This window comes from Balaenoptera ricei, chromosome 2 (assembly GCF_028023285.1).
Source record: "Balaenoptera ricei isolate mBalRic1 chromosome 2, mBalRic1.hap2, whole genome shotgun sequence".
In the NCBI taxonomy this organism is placed as follows: Eukaryota; Metazoa; Chordata; class Mammalia; order Artiodactyla; family Balaenopteridae; genus Balaenoptera; species Balaenoptera ricei.
In genome coordinates this window covers 185,783,722-185,805,417 of record NC_082640.1, presented here as the reverse complement: position 1 = coordinate 185,805,417, position 21,696 = coordinate 185,783,722, and the positions used below count along the sequence as shown (strand labels likewise).

General features: G+C 48.0%; 1 protein-coding gene across 1 annotated transcript in view; it reads left to right on the top strand.

Moving 5' to 3' along the window:
- Nucleotides 1-21,696, top strand: part of CDC42BPB (CDC42 binding protein kinase beta) — a 111,919-nt gene that overhangs the window by 45,238 nt on the left and 44,985 nt on the right. The window contains 3 exon segments of the mRNA XM_059915055.1: nt 2,523-2,606; nt 6,410-6,505; nt 13,767-13,915. Of these exon segments, the coding sequence (XP_059771038.1) occupies nt 2,523-2,606; nt 6,410-6,505; nt 13,767-13,915 (329 nt within the window).

The window sequence follows — 21,696 nt, the reverse complement described above, 5'->3', positions numbered from 1 at the left end:
ACTGGATCTGGGCTGGCATCAGGTATTATACTTAATGGTCATGTTCCAGAATCACTTTTTAATGTTTTGTAAAATTATTTTGATTTGTATTTCTTTGCTGAAGTGTCTAATTTTGGAGAGATTTATAGGATTATCATCTCTCTTTGAAGGAATTCAGACTAAGTTTTTGGCTAGGAAGAAGCTTCTGGTAAACCAAACAAGGTTCTCTAAAAATTATTTCTTTTATAGGTCGTTGTACAGTAGAGAAGGTTGTTGTTTTTGGTTTTTTTACATTAAATTTTACTTGTCTACTTATTCTTTTTTTTTGGCTGCGTTGGGTCTTGATTGTGGTACGTGGGCTTCTTGCGGTGGCTTCTCTTGTTGCGGAGCATGAGCTCTAGGCGCGTGGGCTTCAGTAGTTGTGGCGCACGGGCTTAGTTGCTTCGCGGCATGTGGGAACTTCCCGGACCAGGGATCGAAACCGTGTCCCCTGCATTGGCAGGCGGATTCTTAACCACTGCGCCACCAGAGAAGTCCTCGTCTACATATTCTTGGTTTGATACATGTTTTCCATGGACAAATACATTCTTTTTCCTTCTACGTATTTTATCAGAGCCATCTTGCATGTTTTCTGGAAATGGTCTGTGCCCTAATAGGCCTCTTGTAAAGAATCAAACTTCCTGTGTTCTGCGTCTCATTTCCAGCAAGATCTGGATCATTCATGAGGCTCAACATTTTCAGAATTTCATTATTTTCCTCAAAGGTTAACAACTCTACCATTCTTGCCAAGTTAGACCTTTTGTGTAGTAACTACTATGTGATTTTTTTTTTTTTTTAACTCTAGTATCTCAGCTATCCAGATTAGAGCTAATTCCCAGGAAGAAACAGACACTTCTAACATGATGACAGAGTGTGTGCCCAGAATTCTTGTTCTTAGACATGTCGGAGAGCCCACAAAGCCTTTATTTACGCACCGTTTATTTTTAATTTATTCAGAGTCGTAGCGAGTTTGGTCAGTGGTTTCTAAGACCGTAGCGAATAGACAGCAGCTTAGGTGTGGTGTGACCGTAGCGAATAGACAGCAGCTTAGGTGTGGTGTATCATGGAGTGGCAGTGAGAGGGGTGACTGAGGGCGATGGCCGGAGGGCGATCTCGGTGCACTCGTGGGGAGGGGGCCCTGGCTGGGAGCCCTGCAGAGGAGGGCAGGTGCCTCTGGCCATCTGCAGGCTCTGGGGCCACATCAGGGCACGTTCGTGGTGGACCCCCAGCCCCGCCCGTTGTCATCAGGCTCCGGGAGGATTATATCTAATTATGACTATCAGTATAATACAGTCCTAAAAGGCACACGCCTGAGGATGAGCCTCTGCCGCTTCTTAGGCGTGTTGTTTAACCCCTCTGGGCCTCTGATTTCACATCTGTAAAGTAAGGATATTAGAAATAGCCACCACCCAGGGCTCTGGAGACGATTAGCTGAGAGGGTGCATGTCCGTTGTTCGGCACAGCTCCAGGCATGGGAAGTGTTCCGTGAGTGTCAGCTCTCATGGTCACTTCAACGATGTTGTTGTGTGGTGGTGTTGTTTAGAAAGCAAGGAAGTAGGTGATTCACTTTTAGAACTCTTTGTTCCAACCCTGCTGTGTGGCTGCCTGCCATTGGCAGCAGAAAGGCTCAGAAGTTATTATCACTGCTTATGGTTTTGTGAAGGGGACTGAGGTCAACGAATGACTGATTTATACAGGGTAGGATGTACCGTATGATGGTGCAGACATCACATCTGGTGTTGGTAGTAATGGAAGAGCTCATTTGAAATTTGATGAAGACCAGGAGTCCCAAGAGGACTTCCTGGAAGAGGTGGCATTTGAGTTGTACCTTGAAGAATGTGGGTGACAGCCAGCACGCTAAGGGCTAATAACTATGTGCCTAACCATTCTGAGCACATTAACTGTGTTGACTCATTTGATCCGCACAGCAATCTTAGGCCAGTCCTACTGTTATCCATTTCCTAGTTGTAGAAACTGAGGCACAAAGAAGTGAATTTGCCCAAGTTACACTCCAGAGCCCCCCCCAGGTACTCACCAACCCAGTGAAGAAAAGATCCCGGAGGTAAGCCCGGGCACGTGCAAAGGCTGGCCGTGGGCATGAGAGGTAGACATGGGCATCGGTGGAGGCAGGTAGGCGTGAGCGGGGATGGAGCCCTTGAATGCAGGAGGGGAGCTTGGGAGCCACTGACGAACTTCAAAAGCCATTACTGTGAAAATCCCCAGACACACCAGAGTAGAGGCCAGCAGACCCCCGTGTGCACCGGTGCTCAGCACTGAAGCGTTTTGGACTGAGCAGGTGAGATCATTCAAGCTGCAGTGTGGTTAAAATCAAGTTTTGATGCTTAAAAGGGCAAATCTTTATTCACATAGAAAACTTTACTTTCCTTAACAGGTCATTTTCCAGGGTTTCCAGGCAATTAAGATTTCACTGTAGTTATATGAAATGTGCTGACCTTTTGTGTTCCGTTAACTAAATTTTTGTTAAACTCCCATTTGTGTGGCAGGTTGCTGTTGTCAAAATGAAGAACACTGAACGCATATATGCCATGAAAATCCTCAACAAGTGGGAGATGCTTAAAAGAGCAGAGGTAAGTGTGGAGCATTAAATAAATAAGTAAACAGGGGTTTATATGCAAGGAAAGGGGTGATGAAGCCCAGCTGGGTAAGACCACGTCTGGGCCTTCCTTCCTTGACAAGAGCAGGCCACCCTTTGTAAACAGGACCTCAGCCCCCTCCCAGTGCCGTCTGCCTTGGTGCTGACTCATTACCAGGTAGGTGCCCTGCTCGTGAGCTCCCCCTCAGGTGTGTCTGCAGGGGCAGTTTAAAACCTCCATGGAGGGACTTCCCTGGCGGTCCAGTGGTTAAGGCTCCACACTTCTACTGCAAGGGGCCCGGGTTCGATCCCTGGTCGGAGAACTAGAATCCTGCATGCCTGTGGCGTGGCCAAAAAAAACCAAAACAAAACAAAACCCTTCAGGCATTTATCTCAATTCTGCTCCCTCTGCAGAAGGAATTACTGAATTTGGAAATGTTTTGTACTCCCTCCTCGAGGGGAGTGAAGATTATAAATAAAAGTAGATGGCTGCTGCATGGCAGCCTCTGACCCGCTTTTTCTTTCTTCTTCGTCCATCCCTGTGGCGGCTGTTCCGTGCCCCCGACCCCGCTCTCCCCAGCCCCTCACCCAGCCCCCACTGAGACACAGGCTCTCCCTCTGGTCCTCGCCAGGCTCGCCTCCGCTGCCTCCCAGTGTCTGTCTGTACCACCCGGCCTGTGTGTGCCTCCATTTAACATTCGCCTCGGGGCCAAGGGTCCTTCCTTTCCAAGGGCACGTTGCCATCAACCTCCTGGCTTTGTCCTCTCTGAGCCGCCCCATCACTGTCCTTTGTCCTCTGATTGGCTCAGTGCCCGCTCTGCACCCAGGCCGCTGTTCCCCTCCTCACGCCGCTGCTGCCCTTTGTTTGCCCGGGGCTCTCCCCTCCAGCGTCGGCCACCTCCTCCTTTGGACATTCCTTCTGTGATTTCTGGCCTCTCCCATCCTGTCACTAAACCCTCCTTGTGATTCTGGGGGCCCTTTCCTCTTTTGTTCTGGATTTTTACCTGCCGATGACAGTCGCCACCTTGTGCGGACAGTACACACGCCTCTCACTGAGGCCGCCTGGCTCTCCTGAGCTCAGGTTTTCCCTCCCTCGCCGGGCACTTCCGCTTCAGCGTCCCCCCCCCCCCGGCGTCTCAGGTTCATCATGTTGAACTGTGTGTGGCTTCTCCTCCTTCCCTGTCCACACCCGTTTCCTCTTTCCAGCTGTGGCACCCCGCACAAGGTCTTACACCTGTTTATCGCTCAGTAAATGCATGTTGGTTGACTGAGTCGTCACCAGTTTTGCAGCCACCAGGGCCCGAAATGTGGGTGGCCCATGACTCGGCCTCAGCCACCCCCTTCCGAGCCTCTGTCCCTCTTGGCTCCGCTGGTGTCCTCCCCACCATCCTCACCCATCGCCTTCCTCACCGCGTGCTGCAGCCTCGGCCCCGGCAGCCCTTCTTCATGTCGTCGCTGGCATGTTGGCAAACACAGGAAAATCACGGAAGCAGTTCTCTTGTGGGGGAAAAAAGCTACTGTTGCATGCAAGTTTGGGAAAGGAATAAGTGTTTGGGGAAAGAAATACTAGTAGCAAATTCTATTGAAGTTTATATTTTTACAGGAGTGATTGATTTTTGAAAGGTGATAGCTGAGCCATATGTGATATGACTTGTTATGTTAACCTCTGGAGTGAAGTGTGTGTGAGGTCCTCAGGTTAAGGAGAGGTGATTCTCACCTTATCATACTAGTTAGTATTTACCCAGATGTCACCGTGAGTGAGTACATTTTTAAAAAGTAAATACTGCCTTTTAAATGTAAATCTGGTTACACAGAACCTATTTAATTGGCATACTCAGTACCAAGTCCAAGATTGTCTGCTAATCATGGTGATTATCCTAGAATGTGTATAATGGGCTGTAAGTATATGTGTGTGTGATACATATAAAAATGTAATATAGGTACAATGCTGGTTAAGGTAATTTATCTTTTTATTCACGTTTCATTTAGTAGGCTTATTGTATTGTTTTTTGTTTTTTGTTTATTTTTGGCTGCATTGGGTCTTCGTTGCTGCATGTGGGCTTTCTCTGGTTGCATCGAGTAGGGGCTACTCTTCGTTGTGGTGTGTGGACTTCTCATTGTGGTGGCTTCTCTTGTTGCGGAGCACGGGCTCTAGGCATGTGGACTTCAGTAGTTGTGGCACATGGGCTCAGTACTTGTGTCTCACGGGCTCTAGAGTGCAGGCGCAGTATTTGTGGCGCACGGGCATAGTTGCTCTGCGGCATGTGGGATCTTCCCGGACCAGGGCTCGAACCTGTGTTCCCTGCATTGGCAGGTGGATTCTTAACCACTATGCCACCAGGGAAGCCCTTAGTAGGCTTATTTTAAACATTTAATTTTATAATATTGACTTCAAAAACTCATCTTTAAAAGCATGAATTCCACAAGAGGTGGCAGTAGAAAAGTCACTAGGCAATGGAAGTTCATAATTTGTAGACCAGCCTAGGCTTTTAGTTCTTTTTTTTTTTGGTCATTAAAAAAAAACATTAGAAAGTTTATCTGCTCTTAAAACTACTGAACAGTATGTATATTTCCTCTCTGTGGGTACCATACTGGCGATCGCGGTTTAAGAACGGGCTTCATGCTGCATGTTGTTAGGTAGGCACTTGAGGGTGTGGATCAGAATCTGGCGGAAACAGTGTTGCGGACACCGGGGGTTCTGGGCTGACCCCGGCCCCAGGACTCAGGTTTTCTTTCTGCTGCCCCTTCCCCAGGCCTGTGGTCTGGGGGCCATGGTAGTTCCAGAACCACTTGTCTCTGCACATCTGGACGTTGTAAGCTGCTGATAGGCCCATGTAGTTCTCTCGTCTGCTTCAGTTAGGGGAACGGGACACATCTACCTCAGTCCCGTTTTAGAAAGAAAAAAACTCTTTTTAAAAGTTTAGAAAAGAAAAACTTGTAGAAAAACAAGTTCTAATGGTCACCAGGACTCCCTGAGAGAACCGGTGGAGCGCTTGCTGCGGTGCTGTGTGTGCAAACCCTCCCCTAGGGGTGCTGTTATTTTTCTTAAGCTTTGCAAGTTGGAAATACAAGGAGGAGTTAAAATCTTCTGTGGTCAAGAAAGAGGACATCTTATTATAATTATGCCAGAGACCTAGTCCCTTTTAAGTACAGATTCTACCTGTGTATTAAAGCTCTTTAAAAAAAAAAAAAACCCACAGCAGCCTAAAAGACGGCCTTTTGCCCATGTGCTACAGGCCATGGATCTTCATAGTAGAATCCTGTTAGGATCCTGTGCATCAGTATACTGTAAATAAATCACATTTCTTGAAAATAACTGACCCAGATCTGTAACTCAGATCAGTAAGCAGGTTTGTGTCCTGTCCCGCCAGCCGTGTGGCTCCTGAACTGTAGGCCTGCGATGGGGGTGGGGTGGAGGGGACGGGACATGAGAAGTCGGCGACGCTGGAATGGGGGGCAGCTCAGAAGCTGTAGCTGAAATGCACGCGTGAGCTGGGGTGAACCTGGCGTGCTGGCCCTGGAAGCGGCGTGTGTGGGAGGGTGGGTGCGAGCCCGAGGTGGGGAGGTGAGTTCTCAGCGGCCCTTGGTGCACTGGGGTGAGGGTCGGGCTGCAGGAGCAGGAGAGAGCAGGGGTTCAGCTGGTGCCAGGAGCCCCACTGGGAGGCGGTGGTGCGCCTGGGTCCCTGCGTCCCAGAGGACAGGGGACACTGTCTCCGGAGCCTCTGTCTACTTGAGACTGTGCTCTGCAGGGCACTTTCCCGATGGACACAGACCGACTTTCTCCCCAATTCTTTACAGACGGCTTGTTTCCGGGAAGAGCGCGACGTGCTGGTGAATGGGGACTGCCAGTGGATCACCACGCTGCACTATGCCTTTCAGGATGAGAATTACCTGGTAGGTGTGGCTCGCCAAGAACTTAAGGGCTCTGGCAAACGGCATCTCACTGAAGTGTTTTGATTCCTTTGTGCTGCCATTAAAGAATGAGTGAGACACTTTGGAACTATCGTTGCTTAAATGTATATTTGACAGATAAAACTGAGGGTTTGTTTTCATGTAATCATCAGGTGGACTTTTTTCCTCTAATCACTAGATAAGGTGCTTATTTTATTCACTTGGTTTATTATAAACTGGGGGTTTAAAACATTTTCTATCTTGAATTACGTAAAAGAATAAGAAATTGCTGTGGGGATTTAAAATGTTTGACCCTTTAACTGAGTGGCTGTTTCTGCCACGTTTCCCTGACGGCCAGGTTGGGTGGCACGTGCTGGTTCGCAGCCCTCCCCACTGGAGCCGCTGACACAGGTTTTGGGGTGACTCTTGGTCCCCTTGTTCTTGTCACCTGTTTGTTCTGATTGGAGCTGGGGCTCACTTGCGGTGTAGGCTAATCAGCTTTGTGATTCACGTGTGTGGGTAGAATTGAGCTCCAACGCCTAGTAGAACAGATGCAAGACAACCAGTTCGGAGTGAAAGGGAAACCAGACCTTTGGCTCAGGCCCTGAGTGACTCACGACTGCTTTGTTAGGACTTTCAACTCTGAGAATGACTTTCCAGGTTTGCCTAAACCTAAAAATGTCTGCACCGTGGAGCTCTGGGTAGACGGGGCCTGGGCAGACCTCAGGGAAGTCGGTCTCAGCCCAGCTCCTCCGGCCGGGGCACAGCCGGCACGTTTCCCCAGCAGTGGCCGCACGGGGCTTCGAAGGCAGGGGCCTCGGCTGTGTTCTCGAGAACAGCTGACTTGTAAGTTCACTCTCAGTAGTGGGCTCCATTTGCTTACAACAAGTGGAGTCATGGAGGATTTCTTTTATTGATCTTAAAATAATCCCTTGCAGACATCAGAGAAATCCCTTAGATTCAGTAGTCTAGGATTAGGTAAAATAGTTTGCTATACTCTTTATTTAGATTGAAAAGATACGTGTTTTGATGGAAGGGGCGGCTGGGGTCTGTTGAGCACAGCCTGTGGGTTGTCGCGGTCAGTCTTCCCGGTGGCCAAGTGAGTTAGGCATTCATGGTTTTTCACCATTTTATGAATGGGGTCTGGGGCAAGGAGGGAGGAAGTCATTTGTCCAAGCTTATCACACAGATACAGGGATTGTGCCAGGACCCAGCCCAGGCCCCTCTGGCAGGAGGTGGTGCCCGGCGCCCTCCCTCTGGCCGAGGGCAGAGTCCTCCTGCCCTGGGGCCATCTCTCCATAACCCGTTGCTTCCGGGACCAGTGTCCCTGCGTTGAGTGGACTGTCTCCAGTTCACTTCCTATTTTGATAAGAACTGAATGAAGTCTCTAAGGAATGCTAGTCTGGGTCTGTACAGAAGGAAGACAACTTTTTTTGTTTCAAATATTTTTCCTGCAGTCAGCATAGCGTGTTGCCAGCTTATTCTGAGTTAGGACAGCCGGTAAGGAATTCCGGTGACGGAGCATCTTCTTGAGTTTGGGAGCTGCCCAATCAGACGTATGGTGAAAACTGCAGAGAGAAGGGTGGCAGGGGCCCTGGCGCTCCCTAGTTCGTGAACACGGGGCTGCAAGACCGGGTTTGGCTCCTGCCTCTGCCACCCGCGAGCGGCGTTTTTAGGGGCAGTCGCTGCCTTGCAGGGAGGAGGTGAGGAAGAACGAGGCGGGAAGTGGGCGGCCTGAGTGCCGCTGGGGCGCAAGGCGCAGTGGGGTGAGGGGTCTTTCGTGACACGGAGCCCACCCCACAGAGCCCGCTTGCGTTAGAGTTGCTACTGTGGGTATCTAGACTGGGCATTTCGTAAAAATTAAACTTGCTTCACCAGTAACTAAAAGGGTGTTGCCTTGTTGACTTAAGTCAGGATTGTGTGTTATGTGACAGAAGACGTAATTGGTAGCGTTGTCTTATTCCAAAAATACGTTTCTACTTGCCTGCCTTATCAGCCTTTGCAGGTTACTCTTCTTGTAAACTTGTTTTCCAGGAGCCCATCAATCATATTTGGCACCGCTGTGATACACTTTTGTTTTTCTTTTCAGATTTCTAGGTGGTCAGGCAAACTGTTGAGGCTCAGCTAAATATGGCGCTTGCCTCACTCCCACTGTTTTCTTTAGCGGCTGAAGATCTTGGCCGCTCACCCACCTGCTCTCCCTCACCCGCGTGTCCGTCCGCAGGTGCTGTGGTCTCTTCCCCCGGATTACCTGCGCTCTGCGCAGCTGTCGTTCTCCCCACCGTCCCCAGCGCTGTCACCCTCACCTCCTGCCGGGCCCCTCTCTGGTCCTGCTCCCGTCCCTCCCCCTCGAGTCTGCCCTGCACAGGGCGGCCAGAGGGAGCTGTAAGCGTGGAGCAGGGTGCAGCTTCTCATGGCTCTCAGAGGGGAGCCTGAAGTCCCCGCCGTGGCCCGCGAGGCCTGGCCTCACCCTGTCCGCACTCACCCTGTCCGCACTCACCGTGCTCCGCCCCAGTCACTGGTTCCCGTGTCTCCAGGGCCCGTGTTCCTGCTCCTCTCAGTCCCTTTGTCTGGAAGGCGACCCTTGGCCCAGCCGGCGCCCTCCTGCCCTTCAGACCCCCGGGCCTGGATCCTCGCGGTGGTCCGTGTGCGGGGGCCGCCAGTCGGGCCCTCCCACGCCTACAGTTGGGTTTTCTTCCTGGTCCCCGTCACTCTGAATTCCTGTGTTCACCTCCCCCCACGTGATGTCAGCCCCGCGGAGCAGGGACCCGTCGCCTGGCGGGGTGCCGACAAGTTTGTTATTGAGAGAGTGAGCGAGCAAACGTCCTTTGAGAGTCCTCTGCGTGACCGCAATTGTGCCAGGTGCGGGAGAGACAGGACTCCCGCCCGTAGAAGCTGCTCTTGGATGGAAGGGATGGGCGACGGTGCCAGGAGGCCAGGGTGGGAGGCCCGGCCGAGGCTGCCGTCGGGCAGGAGGGGGCAGGGAGGTCAGGGAGGCTTCTCAGCGGAGGGGCCAAGTGAGGTGAGTCTTGAAAGCCGAGTTCCGAGGCAGGATGGGAGGGCTGTTGAGAACCGGGATCTGCAGGGAAGGCCTCCTCCTTAGACAGGCCCGGCCACAGGCTGACGGCTGCCCTCTCCCAGGAGACAGTGCGCCGCGTTTAAGATCAAGGGCCTGCAGTCCAGTTGCCTGGGTTCACATCCTAGCTCTGCCGCTCGCTAGCTGGGTGACTTAGGCCGCATCATCAAGCCCCCTTTCCTTACCTGTAAACCGCGGTCATGACAGTAGCTGTGGCGAGGGCTGTTTTGAGGATTAACAGTGATGGTGGCCGTAAGTCGTAGAACCTGAAGGCACAGCACGTCATAGTTACACCACGAATGGTAGCTCTTAGTACTAGGGTCTCCATAATACTGAAGGATTGTCTCTCTGGCTGAGTCATCGGGGAGTGGGATTTCCTCTCTCTGTTCGTTGGTTCAAAGTTAACTGCTCAGACCAGAGCATCCATCTCTTAAAAGCATCAGAGGGGGCGGTCCCTGTGAGGAGCAGCTTCTCCAGCAGTAGGGGCGCCGGCAGTAGCAGTCTCTCTCTGACTGGTGGGATGACCCCGTCGGGTCTCCACAGCCCCTGGGGCTCCTCCGCCCTAGCCTCGGGTGCAGCCAGAGGGGCTGCCTTGCGGTGGAAGACTGTCTTCCGGTGGAAGGCTGCCCAGCACCGCTGGCCCCGGGCCCATGGGCGCCGGGCGAAGGGCCGGCCCAGCGCCGTCGGTGGGGCGCACCCAGCGCCTCGGCCTTTGCCCTCTTGGGGCTCTGGTCTCCACTCCAGCAGTGCATTCTCTGACCCTTCCGTGGGGATGCACCCATAGGAACTTACCTTTCAGTTTGTTCATGAAACTGTTTTTCTAATAAGAGCCGCTGGTTTTGTAATTTTAGGTGATTCACCTCCCTTTTCTGGTCCTGTGTCCTCTTCGTGTGGCAGGAGAACCTGGAGAAATAGTTTTAAACCGCACAGAACTTGATGGAGTATTATTTGTGCTTCCATTTTGGGCCATTAGCTTTTAGAGCACCTCCTGCAGTATCGAACCCTTCAGTCATTTTTTCCACTGATTAAATATATGTACGTGTATATATGTATTTTCCCTATCTAGGCAGTTATTATCTTAGCATTTGCTCTGAAGAAGATGGTCTGTCATAATCAAGGATGTTTGTCATCTCCACATATTTTTTTTCCTAAAGGAGTTGGCGTCTTCTGCCTATGCTGGTTCGTGTGTGCCTCTTGACATGATTTATAAAGTCCTTCCAATTTTGGAGGGGGAGGATTTCTCACAAAGAAAAAGAAAATGTTCCTGTCCAGGAAGTTTTCACTCTAGCATATCTTCAGAAGAAGATCATCTGTTTTTCATAATCAAGGATGTTTGTTATTTCCACATTTTTTTTTTTAAGAAGTTGGCATCTTCTGCCTGTGCCAGTTTGTGGTCTAGACAAAGAGTATCCAAGTGTTGGGATGTCCTGCCCCCACGTCCCCCACACGCTTGATCCCTCCCTGGACCGATTGCAGACTTACCACCCATGGCCCTGGGGGAGTCGAGTCCCACACAGAGTTGGAATCAGGCAGGTCATCAACTGCTGGAATCACTCAAATGAGGTGTGGCCATTCCCGAGGTTCCCAGGCAGAGAAAGCGGGTCAGGTGCAGGTGACAACAGCTTTACTGACGACAGTGATGGCTCAGTTCACCAGGGAATGCAGCACGGACCCTGAGAACAGGTTATATAGTGTGTGCTGAGCCAGCAGAGATACCCGACAGACCATAGCCCGAGATGCCCTTTCTCAAACATTAAATATCCTCCCTGCACTTGTAGAAACACCAGCCCTTCGGGGAGCAGACCCTTGGGGAGACTGAGGCTCAGCTGCCTATCCGTGGGCCGAGGTCTCCAGTGAGACACCGTGAATCTGCGTCTGCTCTTTCCTCTCCTGCCTTTACTGTAGGTGAAATTTCCACATACATTTATTTTCCTTTTGAATTTTGTATTTCATTAGTCTCTCACTATATCCGTGAATCAACACAAAACTATTTTAATTTTCAATTCTTTATAATGTATGTTATGGGACTTCGTTCTGTTTTTTTCTTCAGACATTTTGAAAATATTATTTGTTTATTCGTCTTTAACCTGATTAAAAAATGGGCGGAAGGGACTTCCCTGGTGGCGCAGTGGTTAGGAATCCACCTGCCAGTGCAGGGGACACGGGTTTGATCCCTGGTCCGGGAAGATCCCACATGCTGCGGAGCAACTAAGCCCGTGTGCCACAACTACTGAGCCTGTGCTCTAGAGCCCGTGCACTACAACTCCTGAGCCCGTGTGCTGCAACTACTGAAGCCCACACACCTAGAGCCCGTGCTGTGCAGCAAGAGCAGCCACCGCAATGAGAAGCCTGCGCACCGCAACTAAGAAAGCCCGCACGCAGCAATGAAGACCCAACACAGCCAAAATAAATAAATTAAAAAAATTAAAAAATGGGCGGAAGAACTGATTAGACATTTTTCCAAAGAGGAAATGCAGATGACCAACAGGCACATGAAAAGATGCACAGCATCGCTAATCATCAGGGAAATGCAAATCAAAACCACAGTGAGATATCACCTCACACCTGTCAGAATGGCTATCATCCAAAAGAACACAAATAACGAAACGTTGGCAAGGTTGTGGAGAAAAGGGAGCCCTCCTACACTGTTGGTGGGAATGTAAATTGGTGGAGCCAGTATGGAGAACAGTATGGCAGTTTCTCAAAAAGCTAAAAATAGAATTACTGTATGACCCAGCAATTCCACTCCTGGGTATATATCCAAAAAAACCCCACCAAAAACACTAATTTGAAAAGATATATGCACCCCAATGTTCATAGCAGCATTTTTTTTTTTTTTTTTTTACAATTGCCAGCCTCGGCATCCATCAGCAGATGAACGGATAAAGAAGATGTATATATGTATATAACATATATATAATGGAATACTACTCAGCCATAAAAAAGAATGAAATTTTGCCATTTGTAACATGGGTGGATGGAGGGTATTATGCTAAGTGAAATAAGTCAGAGAAAGACAAATATTGTATGATATCACTTATTTGTGGAATCTAAAAAATACAACAAACTAGTAAATATAACAAAAAAGAAGCAGACTCACAGATCTATAGAACAAACTAATGGTTACCATTGGGGAGAGGGAAGGGAGGGGGCAGTATAGGGGTAGGGAATTGAAAAGGGGGTTTCTGTGGGATTATATGAGAACATGTGTGTGAAACTTGAAAATTGTAAAGCACTATAGAGTTTAAAGAGTCTTTCATTCAGTAAAAATGAAGGGGATTGGGGTAAAATATTTCTGAAGAATATGAAAAAATGATTTGTACAAATCAAAAATAATAGCACTGCTAGTTTACATAGGAAGATTTAACGATACCAAGAAATCAGTCCTTTGGGGGGCTTCCCTGGTGGCCCAGTGGTTAAGACTCTGCACCTCTATTGCAGAGGGTGCAGGTTCAATCCCTGGTCGAGGAGCTAAGATCCCATATGCTGCCCGGTGTGGCAAAAAAACCCCACAACAATATCTTGTATATTATTCAGCCATAAAAAGGAACGAAATTTGGTCATTTGTAGAGACATGGATGGACCTAGAGACTGTCATACAGAGTGAAGTAAGTCAGAAAGAGAAAAACAAATATAGTGTATTAACATATACATGTGGAATCTAGAAAAATGGTACAGATGAACCGGTTTGCAGGGCAGAAATAGAGACACAGGTGTCCCCTTATATGGACACCAAGGGGAGAAAGTGGGGGTGGGTGGATGGTGGGATGAATTGGGAGGTTGGGATTGACATACATACACTAACATGTATAAAGTAGATAACTAATAAGAACCTGCTGTATAAAAATAAATAAAATGAAATCCAAAAAAAAAAAGAGAAACCAGTGGTCCTTTCATCAGTTTATAAATAGAATGTGACTTCTGTATTGAGACCATCTGATTGTGTTGTACAGGTAGAAATTTTATTGACCAGAAGAATAAGTGTTTACTGAAATCTGCTCTCAGCTACAGCAGCATTCTGGTCCATCAGGGCCCTGGTTCTGGGGGCAAGTCCTGGATGACAGGAACGACAGGAAGCCGCCCCCGACCTGAGGAGCCCGGAGCTCCTGCAGTGCGAGCTGACCTTTGGCGGTGAGGTTTCGTGGTGACTCGGTGTTGTCTTCTCTGCCCTTCTCTTCCCAACTGTAGTACTTAGTCATGGATTATTACGTGGGTGGCGATCTACTGACCCTGCTCAGTAAATTTGAGGACAAGCTTCCAGAAGATATGGCAAGATTCTACGTTGGTGAAATGGTGTTGGCTATCGATTCCATCCATCAGCTTCATTACGTGCACAGGTAATCACCGTGTCGTATATTTCATGGAACTCACCTTTAATGAGTCAGGATATTCCCTTCAGAGCCCCCTGAGTCGTGGACCCCAGTTGCAGGCTGTGCAGGGAAGTCGTGCGGTTAGTGGGTCCTCCCTTTGACTGCCATGATGCAGGACGCCTTACCAGGCCGCCGCTTTGCACCCCAGCACCTGGCTCCCAGGAGACCCCAGCTTTACGGGACTGTTGTGACGCTCTAATTGCTGTCAGCTGAAGTCACCTTGTCTTTTGATATTTACCTGCCATCGGCTCATGTTCTCCCCTGCCCACCCCCCAGAGCTCATGCCTCAGTCACCCATAAAACACTCAGGAAAGGGGGCTTGGGTTGAGGAGAGGGGCTCACATCACAGCATCGTAAATGAATTGAGTGAGCGTAACTGCTCTTGCATGTCAGGCGGGGGTGGGGGGGCCCCCTCCTGCCCTCCCCCCCTCCCCCGCCAGGACAGCGGCCTTAGTGCCTCAGCCAGCCTGTGCCTCTGTGTCGGTCTCATTCTGCCATTTAAGACAGTGCTTTAGTCCTGTGGGGTTTGGGTGGGGTTTTGTTGGTTTTGTTCTGTTTTACTTATTTTTATCAAAGTATTTCACGGCAGTAGCTTTAAAAAGTCAAATCGTTGTACAGGGCTTATAACAAAACGTGAGTCTCCAGCCATCCCCCACTCTAATGCCCCTTGCCATAGGTAATGATGGACAATTTTTACTTGTTTCTTCTGTTTACTTTCATATTTCTAAATAACGGGCTTCTGTTGCTGTTTCACCTTATGTGGGGGGTGGGGAGGTCTTAGACCACGTCTGTCGAAATGGAGATTTGACTCTTTGACACAGGTAAGTACATCTCTCTCTCATCCCTGTCTCCCACACAAACTCTCAAACTTCCTTCTCCCATCTGGCCCCAGTTAGTAAAATACAGTTGGCCCTTGAACAGCATGGGTTTGAACTACACGGGTCCGCTTATACTCAGATTTCTTTCACTAAATACATACTGCAGTCCTACACGGTCTGTGGGTGCAGACCCACGGGTATGGAGGGCTGACTGTGAAGTTTTACTCAGATTTTCGACTGCGCAGAGGTTGGCACCCCAGCCCCGGTGTTGTTCAGGGGTCAAATGTAATAACTTTTGGTTAGATCAGTGTTTGGTGTTTATAATATACTGTGTAAATATTACAGATGAGCCTTGTGGTATGAATAGTTACACTTCCTATGTAAAGTTTTGTTTCCTCTGGAGTTAATAATTGCACTGTTTTTTCTTTGGCTACTTCTCTCTTTATGTAGCTGCCACTAACTATCCCCAAATATCATGACCAAAGTATAAAGCTCTGTACATTCAGACACACCAGCCGTCCTCGGTCTACCTTCCTGGATCCATCCCTTCTGTCTTTCCCACGCCTTCCTGCTCTGGTGGCTCTCATCCTGAGGTTTCTTTTTGAGTGGAGAGGTTCTCTTCCCATCTCCCTGGGATGGGCTCCCTTGTTTTCTGAGTCGTGCGTCTTTCTGTTTCTTGGTTTATTCTTTTGATTTGGTGGCACATATCCTCCAGCAGTTTCTGGAAAAGGAGGTGTGTGAAATAATTTTTTTGAGGGGAGCATCTTAATTCCATTCACATACGTGACTGATAGATGATCCCGTGTGGAATTCAGTGTTGCCGTCGAGAGGTTTGCAGCTGTCATGAGTCCCCTGACCTTGCACTGTGGTCGGGCTGAGCCTCTGAGCCTGTCAGGGATTTTCCTAAGCAGACGCAGCTCCTGCTCTGAGGGTAGCAGTGGCTCCCAGTGTCAAAGTAACAGCCCTTCAAGTCCTGCCAAGAGTGTGACCTCGTTGCCCTGGGAGGGGGGACAGCTTGCCTGGGGCCACACGCTCCTGCCCAGGGCGCTGTGCGTAGGTCCCCGTGTCATGGGCGAGCCCAGGGACCTGCCCCCCATAGTGGTTGCTGCTTTTAGGGCCATGAGGTTTGGGACAGGGCATTTCCTCTTTCTCCTGTTTTCTTTAATGTCGTTATGACTGCTTTTATAACAGTTATTGTTGTTGTTTTCAACATTAGATTTTATACTTTTCTTGAGAGAACTTTGCCTAATTCACAACAGAGAGATGAATGTCTTTGTATTTGTCACAGAGCTCCAGGGAAATTAATTTGACTGCCTTTTGAATAGCTTATTCTTTCCTGTTTTTCCCTAATTAGAAAGCTTTCTCCTCATTTTCTTAATTGGTTGTGTAGAAGTTTTGCTCTATCTTTTAATCTCTGGGCATGGTAGAAAACATTAAAATAATTCGAAAACTTTTTTTCCCTCAAAGTCAACTCCATATTCAGACTAAGTGCTTGAATGACCTAGTGAAAACAGTAAGCTTTGCGTTTTTGCTAGGAAGTTCACAAAGTTTGGTAATACAGGAAGTCAGTCCTACCCAGTCTCGGGGATGTGTTGTAAGTTGAGGCTGCATTTGGCGGGGCCAGAAGTAAATGAGTTTCATCAGCACGGGAGTGTTATCACTGGTGGATTTGAGGAGCGTGGTTCAGACCGTAGCTTGGGGCCCTTTCCCGTGGGAGGATGTGGGCCTTGGCGACTTCAGGCTTCTGCATGCAGAACGGCTGCTCCCCGGCTTTGGATCCCTGCGAGGCTCACTGTGCAAGAAGCAATGGGGAGCTCGGACCTGGGAGCCCACCACCCTGGTGGGTGCTGCCGCTTCCTGAGAGGTCAGCCCCAGATACCAGCAAGGCAGAGATCGAGAGCGACAGGCTCCCAGAGGATTGCAGCTGGGAAATCACATCCCCAGAGAGAACAGAATACGTACAGCTTACGATCGAAATAAGAACAGGTACGCTTTTAAGAGAAAGAATATTCAGAAAACAAAAAGGCCTTAGAAAAGAAAAACTAGAAAGCCGAGTAGAAGAGGTGTAGAGTAGGAGTAGAGGAACTGGACGAAGACAGAGGTGGTCCGGGGCCTCCAGGAGCCGGGCTGGCACGGAAGCCCGTCTGTGGAGGCACGGGGACCAGCCCTGCGCCACCTCCACCGAGCCTGTGGGTTGGTTTTGCAGTAGGGAGCCTCACGGGCGCACTGTGTGTCGCTCAGAAATGGGACAGCAGTGGGCGGGAGGGCCTCCCTTCTCAGCGCGTCACGGGCAGAACAGGAAAGGAAAATCAGACTGCAGTCTGTCCAGGGCTGTCATCCCACCCACCCAGCCACCCGGCCCCGCCCCAGCCAATTCCACCGTTTTAACCAGAGTCACAACAGCCGACAGAGAAAAGGCACTTGCGGGGGACTGGAGCTGCTTCTCAGCTGTGCGCCTGACTCTACTGGAAAAGCTGCCACCACCGGGTTTGGAGGGAGGATGGGCTGGGTTAGTCCCAAGCAGGGTGGTGGCCCATGGGGGCGGTCAGCTCTTGGATTGGCTGCTCTCTCCGTTGGTGCTGTGGGGGCCAGCTGCCCAGCTCAGAAGCACTGCCCTCGGCCTCCCTGCGGGTGTGCTGAGAGGGCCTTTCCTGGTAACCTCCCTGCATGCAAATGGGCAATTCAGGGTTTTTTTAAATCATATTTATTGATGATATTATATTTTAAATAGAGAGTCATGCTGCCCAGATAATCCAACACCATTGAAAAAAAAGGTGCACGCAGATGGTTAGCATGTGAACACCTCTGGAGGGTATAAAGGGAGAGGGGCAGCCTTTGTGAAGACCCTCCCCACCCGTCTTCTTAGACTCAAGTCTTGATTCACTGCTGCATAGTTAGGACTTTTCCCCCCTTTGTATCTAAAAGCAATCTGTGGGGAGACACTTTAAGATCATGCATACATCCTCTTCAGAGTTTCCCCCTACATTTAGTATCTGTTGATGATTTTTGCCTGGGCCAGCCTTTACTGTGATGGTTGCAAAATGACGATTTCCAAACTCCAGGATCCCCTCCACTTTGAAGCACCTCCCTTCTCTCCCGTTTGTCTATTTATTATCAGTGTGGGTACATGGATCCTTTGTCGCCCCAACGGTTTATAATTTGTTATTGTCTGAATTCTTTTTATGCTTATATTGTCCCATATTTGGCCAGTGGAAGCCCCTTCTAGCTGACTCCCATGTTTCTGACATGCCCTCATCGTTTTTGAGAACTGCCTTAGTTTCTGGCTCATCTCGTACCTTCTTTGAGGAACCCTGGTTCCTTTAGTGGGGAATGGTTTTAAAGACCATATCTGGGTGCTGGGTGTGCTCAGAGTTACAGGGTGTCTGCTTTAGGCCCCTCAGTGGGCAGAGTAAAGTGCATGTCCGTACACGTCTGCATTTATACACACAGACCCATGTCTAATTTGGGAATCATGAGTTACCCTTCTGGCTTTCTCCCGTTCCATTTCCGTCTCCTCCTCTGGCTCCCAGCAGCACCATCACGTCCAGTCATTTGCCCAGCCCTGCCATGTATCTGAAGTAGCTTCAGAATCGCTCTGCTTTATTACTATAATTTATAAATTTATTTATTTATTTACTTATTTTTGGCTGTGTTGGGTCTTCGTTGTGCGCAGGCTTTCTCTAGTTGCGCCGAGCGGGGGCTACTCTTCGTTGCGGTGTGTGGGCTTCTCATTGCGGTGGCTTCTCTTGTTGCGGAGCACGGGCTCTAGGCGCGCGGGCTTCAGTAGTTGTGGCTCGCAGGCTCTAGAGCGCAGGCTCAGTAGTTGTGCTGCACGGGCTTAGTTGCTCCGCGGCATGTGGGATCTTCCTGGACCAGGGATCGATCCCGCGTTCCCTGCATTGGCAGGCGGATTCTTAACCACTGCACCACCAGAAAGTCCTGAGCTACCAGGGACCCTCGCTCTGCTTTTATCCTACTAAAAACAAACCTAACCCTAGCCCTAACCCCACCTCCCAACTGCAAGTGTCAGGTTCTCTGCCGTAAGTTACTTAGGTTTGGGGTTTTTTTCTACCCCATTTCCCTTCAGTGCTGTTGTGTTATTTGTTTGAAATACAGTTGGGTTCACTGGTTTCATCAGCTTTCCATTTCAGGCGCCCCTTCCCATCTTCGTTGATTTCATTTCATTTTTTAAGCATGTAGAACACAAGCATGCTTCGATAATACCAAAACTAAACAAGGTTATACTCAGAAATGTCACTCCCTTCCTTATCGCATCCACCTCATTCCCTGCCCCTTGTAAGTAACCAGTTCCTTGTTTTCTGTTTATCGAGTGTGTGTGTGTGTGTGTGTGTGTGTGTATGTGTTTATATATGCAAGATGAGCAGATATGTTTCCTTATTTCTCCTTTTCTTAAACAAAAGGTAGCATGGTTAAATATGCACTTATGCATTTTGTTATTTTCACTTAACATATATCCTAGAAATCATTCTGTATCAGTTCATGGAGCTCTTCATTCTTTTTTACATTTGCATAGCACTCCACATATATCGGTACCATAGTTCATTCTCCTGTGGGTGGATATTTAGGTTGTTTCTAGTATTTTGCAATTATAAATAATGCAGTAATGAATAACCTTGTACATACATCTTTTTGTATTGTCGGTGTGTCTTTAGGGTGAATTCCTAGAAGTGAGATCACTGGACCAACAGAGAAATAAAATGCATATTAGATATATACTAACATTTTTTATTAGCTTTATCAGATGTTGCCAGTTTCCTTCCATAGAGATATACCTTTCTGTGTTCCTACCAGCAGTGTATGAAAGTGCCTGTTTGCTTGCAGCCTTGGCAACATAGTGTATTTTTATACTTTTGCCATCTGATGGATTAGAGATGGTGTACAGTTGGGTTTTTTTTTTGGTTTTGTTTTTTGTCTTTCTTGTGGAGTTGAATTTCATTTTTATATCTTTCTGTGTGTGTCTGTGTGAGTTGTTTATTTCATGTCATTTGCCCATTTTTCTGATTTCTAGCTTTTTCCCTTCAGTTGCTAAATATTTGCCCTTTATCTGTAATATATGTTGCAAATATTTTTTCCCAGTTTGCCATTTGCTTTTTGATTTTGCTTATTGTAGTCTTTTGCCATGCAGATTTTTTAATGTATTAAATTTATTGGTCTTGTATTACATTGGGATTTTGAGTCATAGTTAGAAGTACTTTTTTTTTTAAAACCCCAGAGAAAACGAGAACCCATGTTTTCTTCTAATAGTTTTATTTTTTACGTATGGATGTCTGATCCATTTGGAGTTTATTCTTGTATAAAGAATGGATCTGATTTATCTTTAACTAAAAGGTTCTTCAGTTGTCCCAGCATGAAACTTATTTGTGTCTTTGCCCACTGATTTGAGATAACATCTTTATTATATACTCAGTTTCTTTATGAATTTGGTCTGTTTCTGGACATTCTATTCTGTTCCATTGTCGTCTTTCTCTCTGTGCTCTGGGACCACACTACTTTAATCATGGAGGCTCGAAATCACGTAGGGCCAAGTCCCCGCATCATACCTCTTTCTCTTCAGTGTTTTTCTAGCTATTCTTCCATGTTGGTTGTTCCATATCAACTTGTCTAGCTCCAAAAAACAGGACATTTTATTTATTTATTTTTAAATTTGATGGGCCCTTTAGTCTGTAGATTCAGGTCTTTTTTACTTCTGGAAAGTTCTCTTGGAGTATAGTTTCAAATGTTAGTTATGTTTTATTGTTTTGATTTCTTTAGGGACTCCTGTTATGTATATGTTGTGCCTTCTTTGCTTGTCTTCCATTTCAGTCTCCAGCTACTTTCTCTCTGACCCTTTTTAATTCTTTGTCTCATTTTTATTCTTCCAGACCTTTTCCTCCATTTCTTCAATGCCTTTCATTAGATTTTTGTTTAAATTGATTCTCCTTTGGCATCTTATAATTTAGTCCTTATTTCTATTAAGATTTTGTCTTTTTCTTCTGTTTCTTTCCTGGGTTAAATCAACTCTCTTTTCACTTCTCCCTATGTTTGTCTAGTTCTGTTTGTAGTTTTTTTTATTTGCTTTTTGTTTTGCCACCCTGCAGGGCATGTGGGATCTTAGTTCCCTGACCAGGGATTGAACCCACACCCCCTGCAGTGGAAGCATGGAGTCTTAACCACTGAACCACCAGGGAAGTCCCCTGTTCTTAGTTTTTATTTTTCTGACTCACTGAGGGATTATATTGTTTTGTTTTTCATATTCCTGAGTGTTTATTTAAGGAGATTTATTTCAGTTTGGAGTGCTAGAAGGGTTTTTTGCTTTGTTTATCTTTTTGGGTAAGAATTGTCATCATCTTTTGCTCACGTTTCTTTGTGAGACTCGTCGGTGGTGTTGGGAGTAGTTGGTGCTCCCGTGTGTTTTCACTGAGGTGCAGCATTCTGTCACGTGAGGACAGCCCACTGCTTTACTTGTCTCCTGCAGGCGGACGTTAGGTGGATCCCACTTTGTGGCTATGACGAGTCGTGCTGCTGGAAACCTCCTTGTGCTCCTCTTGGTGAATGTCTTCCTCTGCTTTTAATGCTTATGTTCCTTTTCGTGCTTATGTGGCTTTTCCAGTCGCATAAGCTTATTCTGCCAGGAAGGAGGGCTAGTTCCTTAAAGTCCACCCCGCCGTCCCCGCATCCCTGCCCGGTGTTGGCAAGTGCACAGAACAGTCAGTAAGACCACGGGTTTAGTGGGACGGTTTACTTTCCTGCTGCTGTGTAACCGGGCAGACTACTCCGCTCTGGAGCTTCCCTGTCGTTGTCTATAAAATACAGTTTGGGGGTACGTGGTGCTTTGTTGGTCTGTAGGTGTTTTGCCCCAGTTGCTCAGGTGTCTCTTCTCAGTGGTAACCTTGACTCGCTTCACACTCTGTCCCTCGACCTCTTTTTATA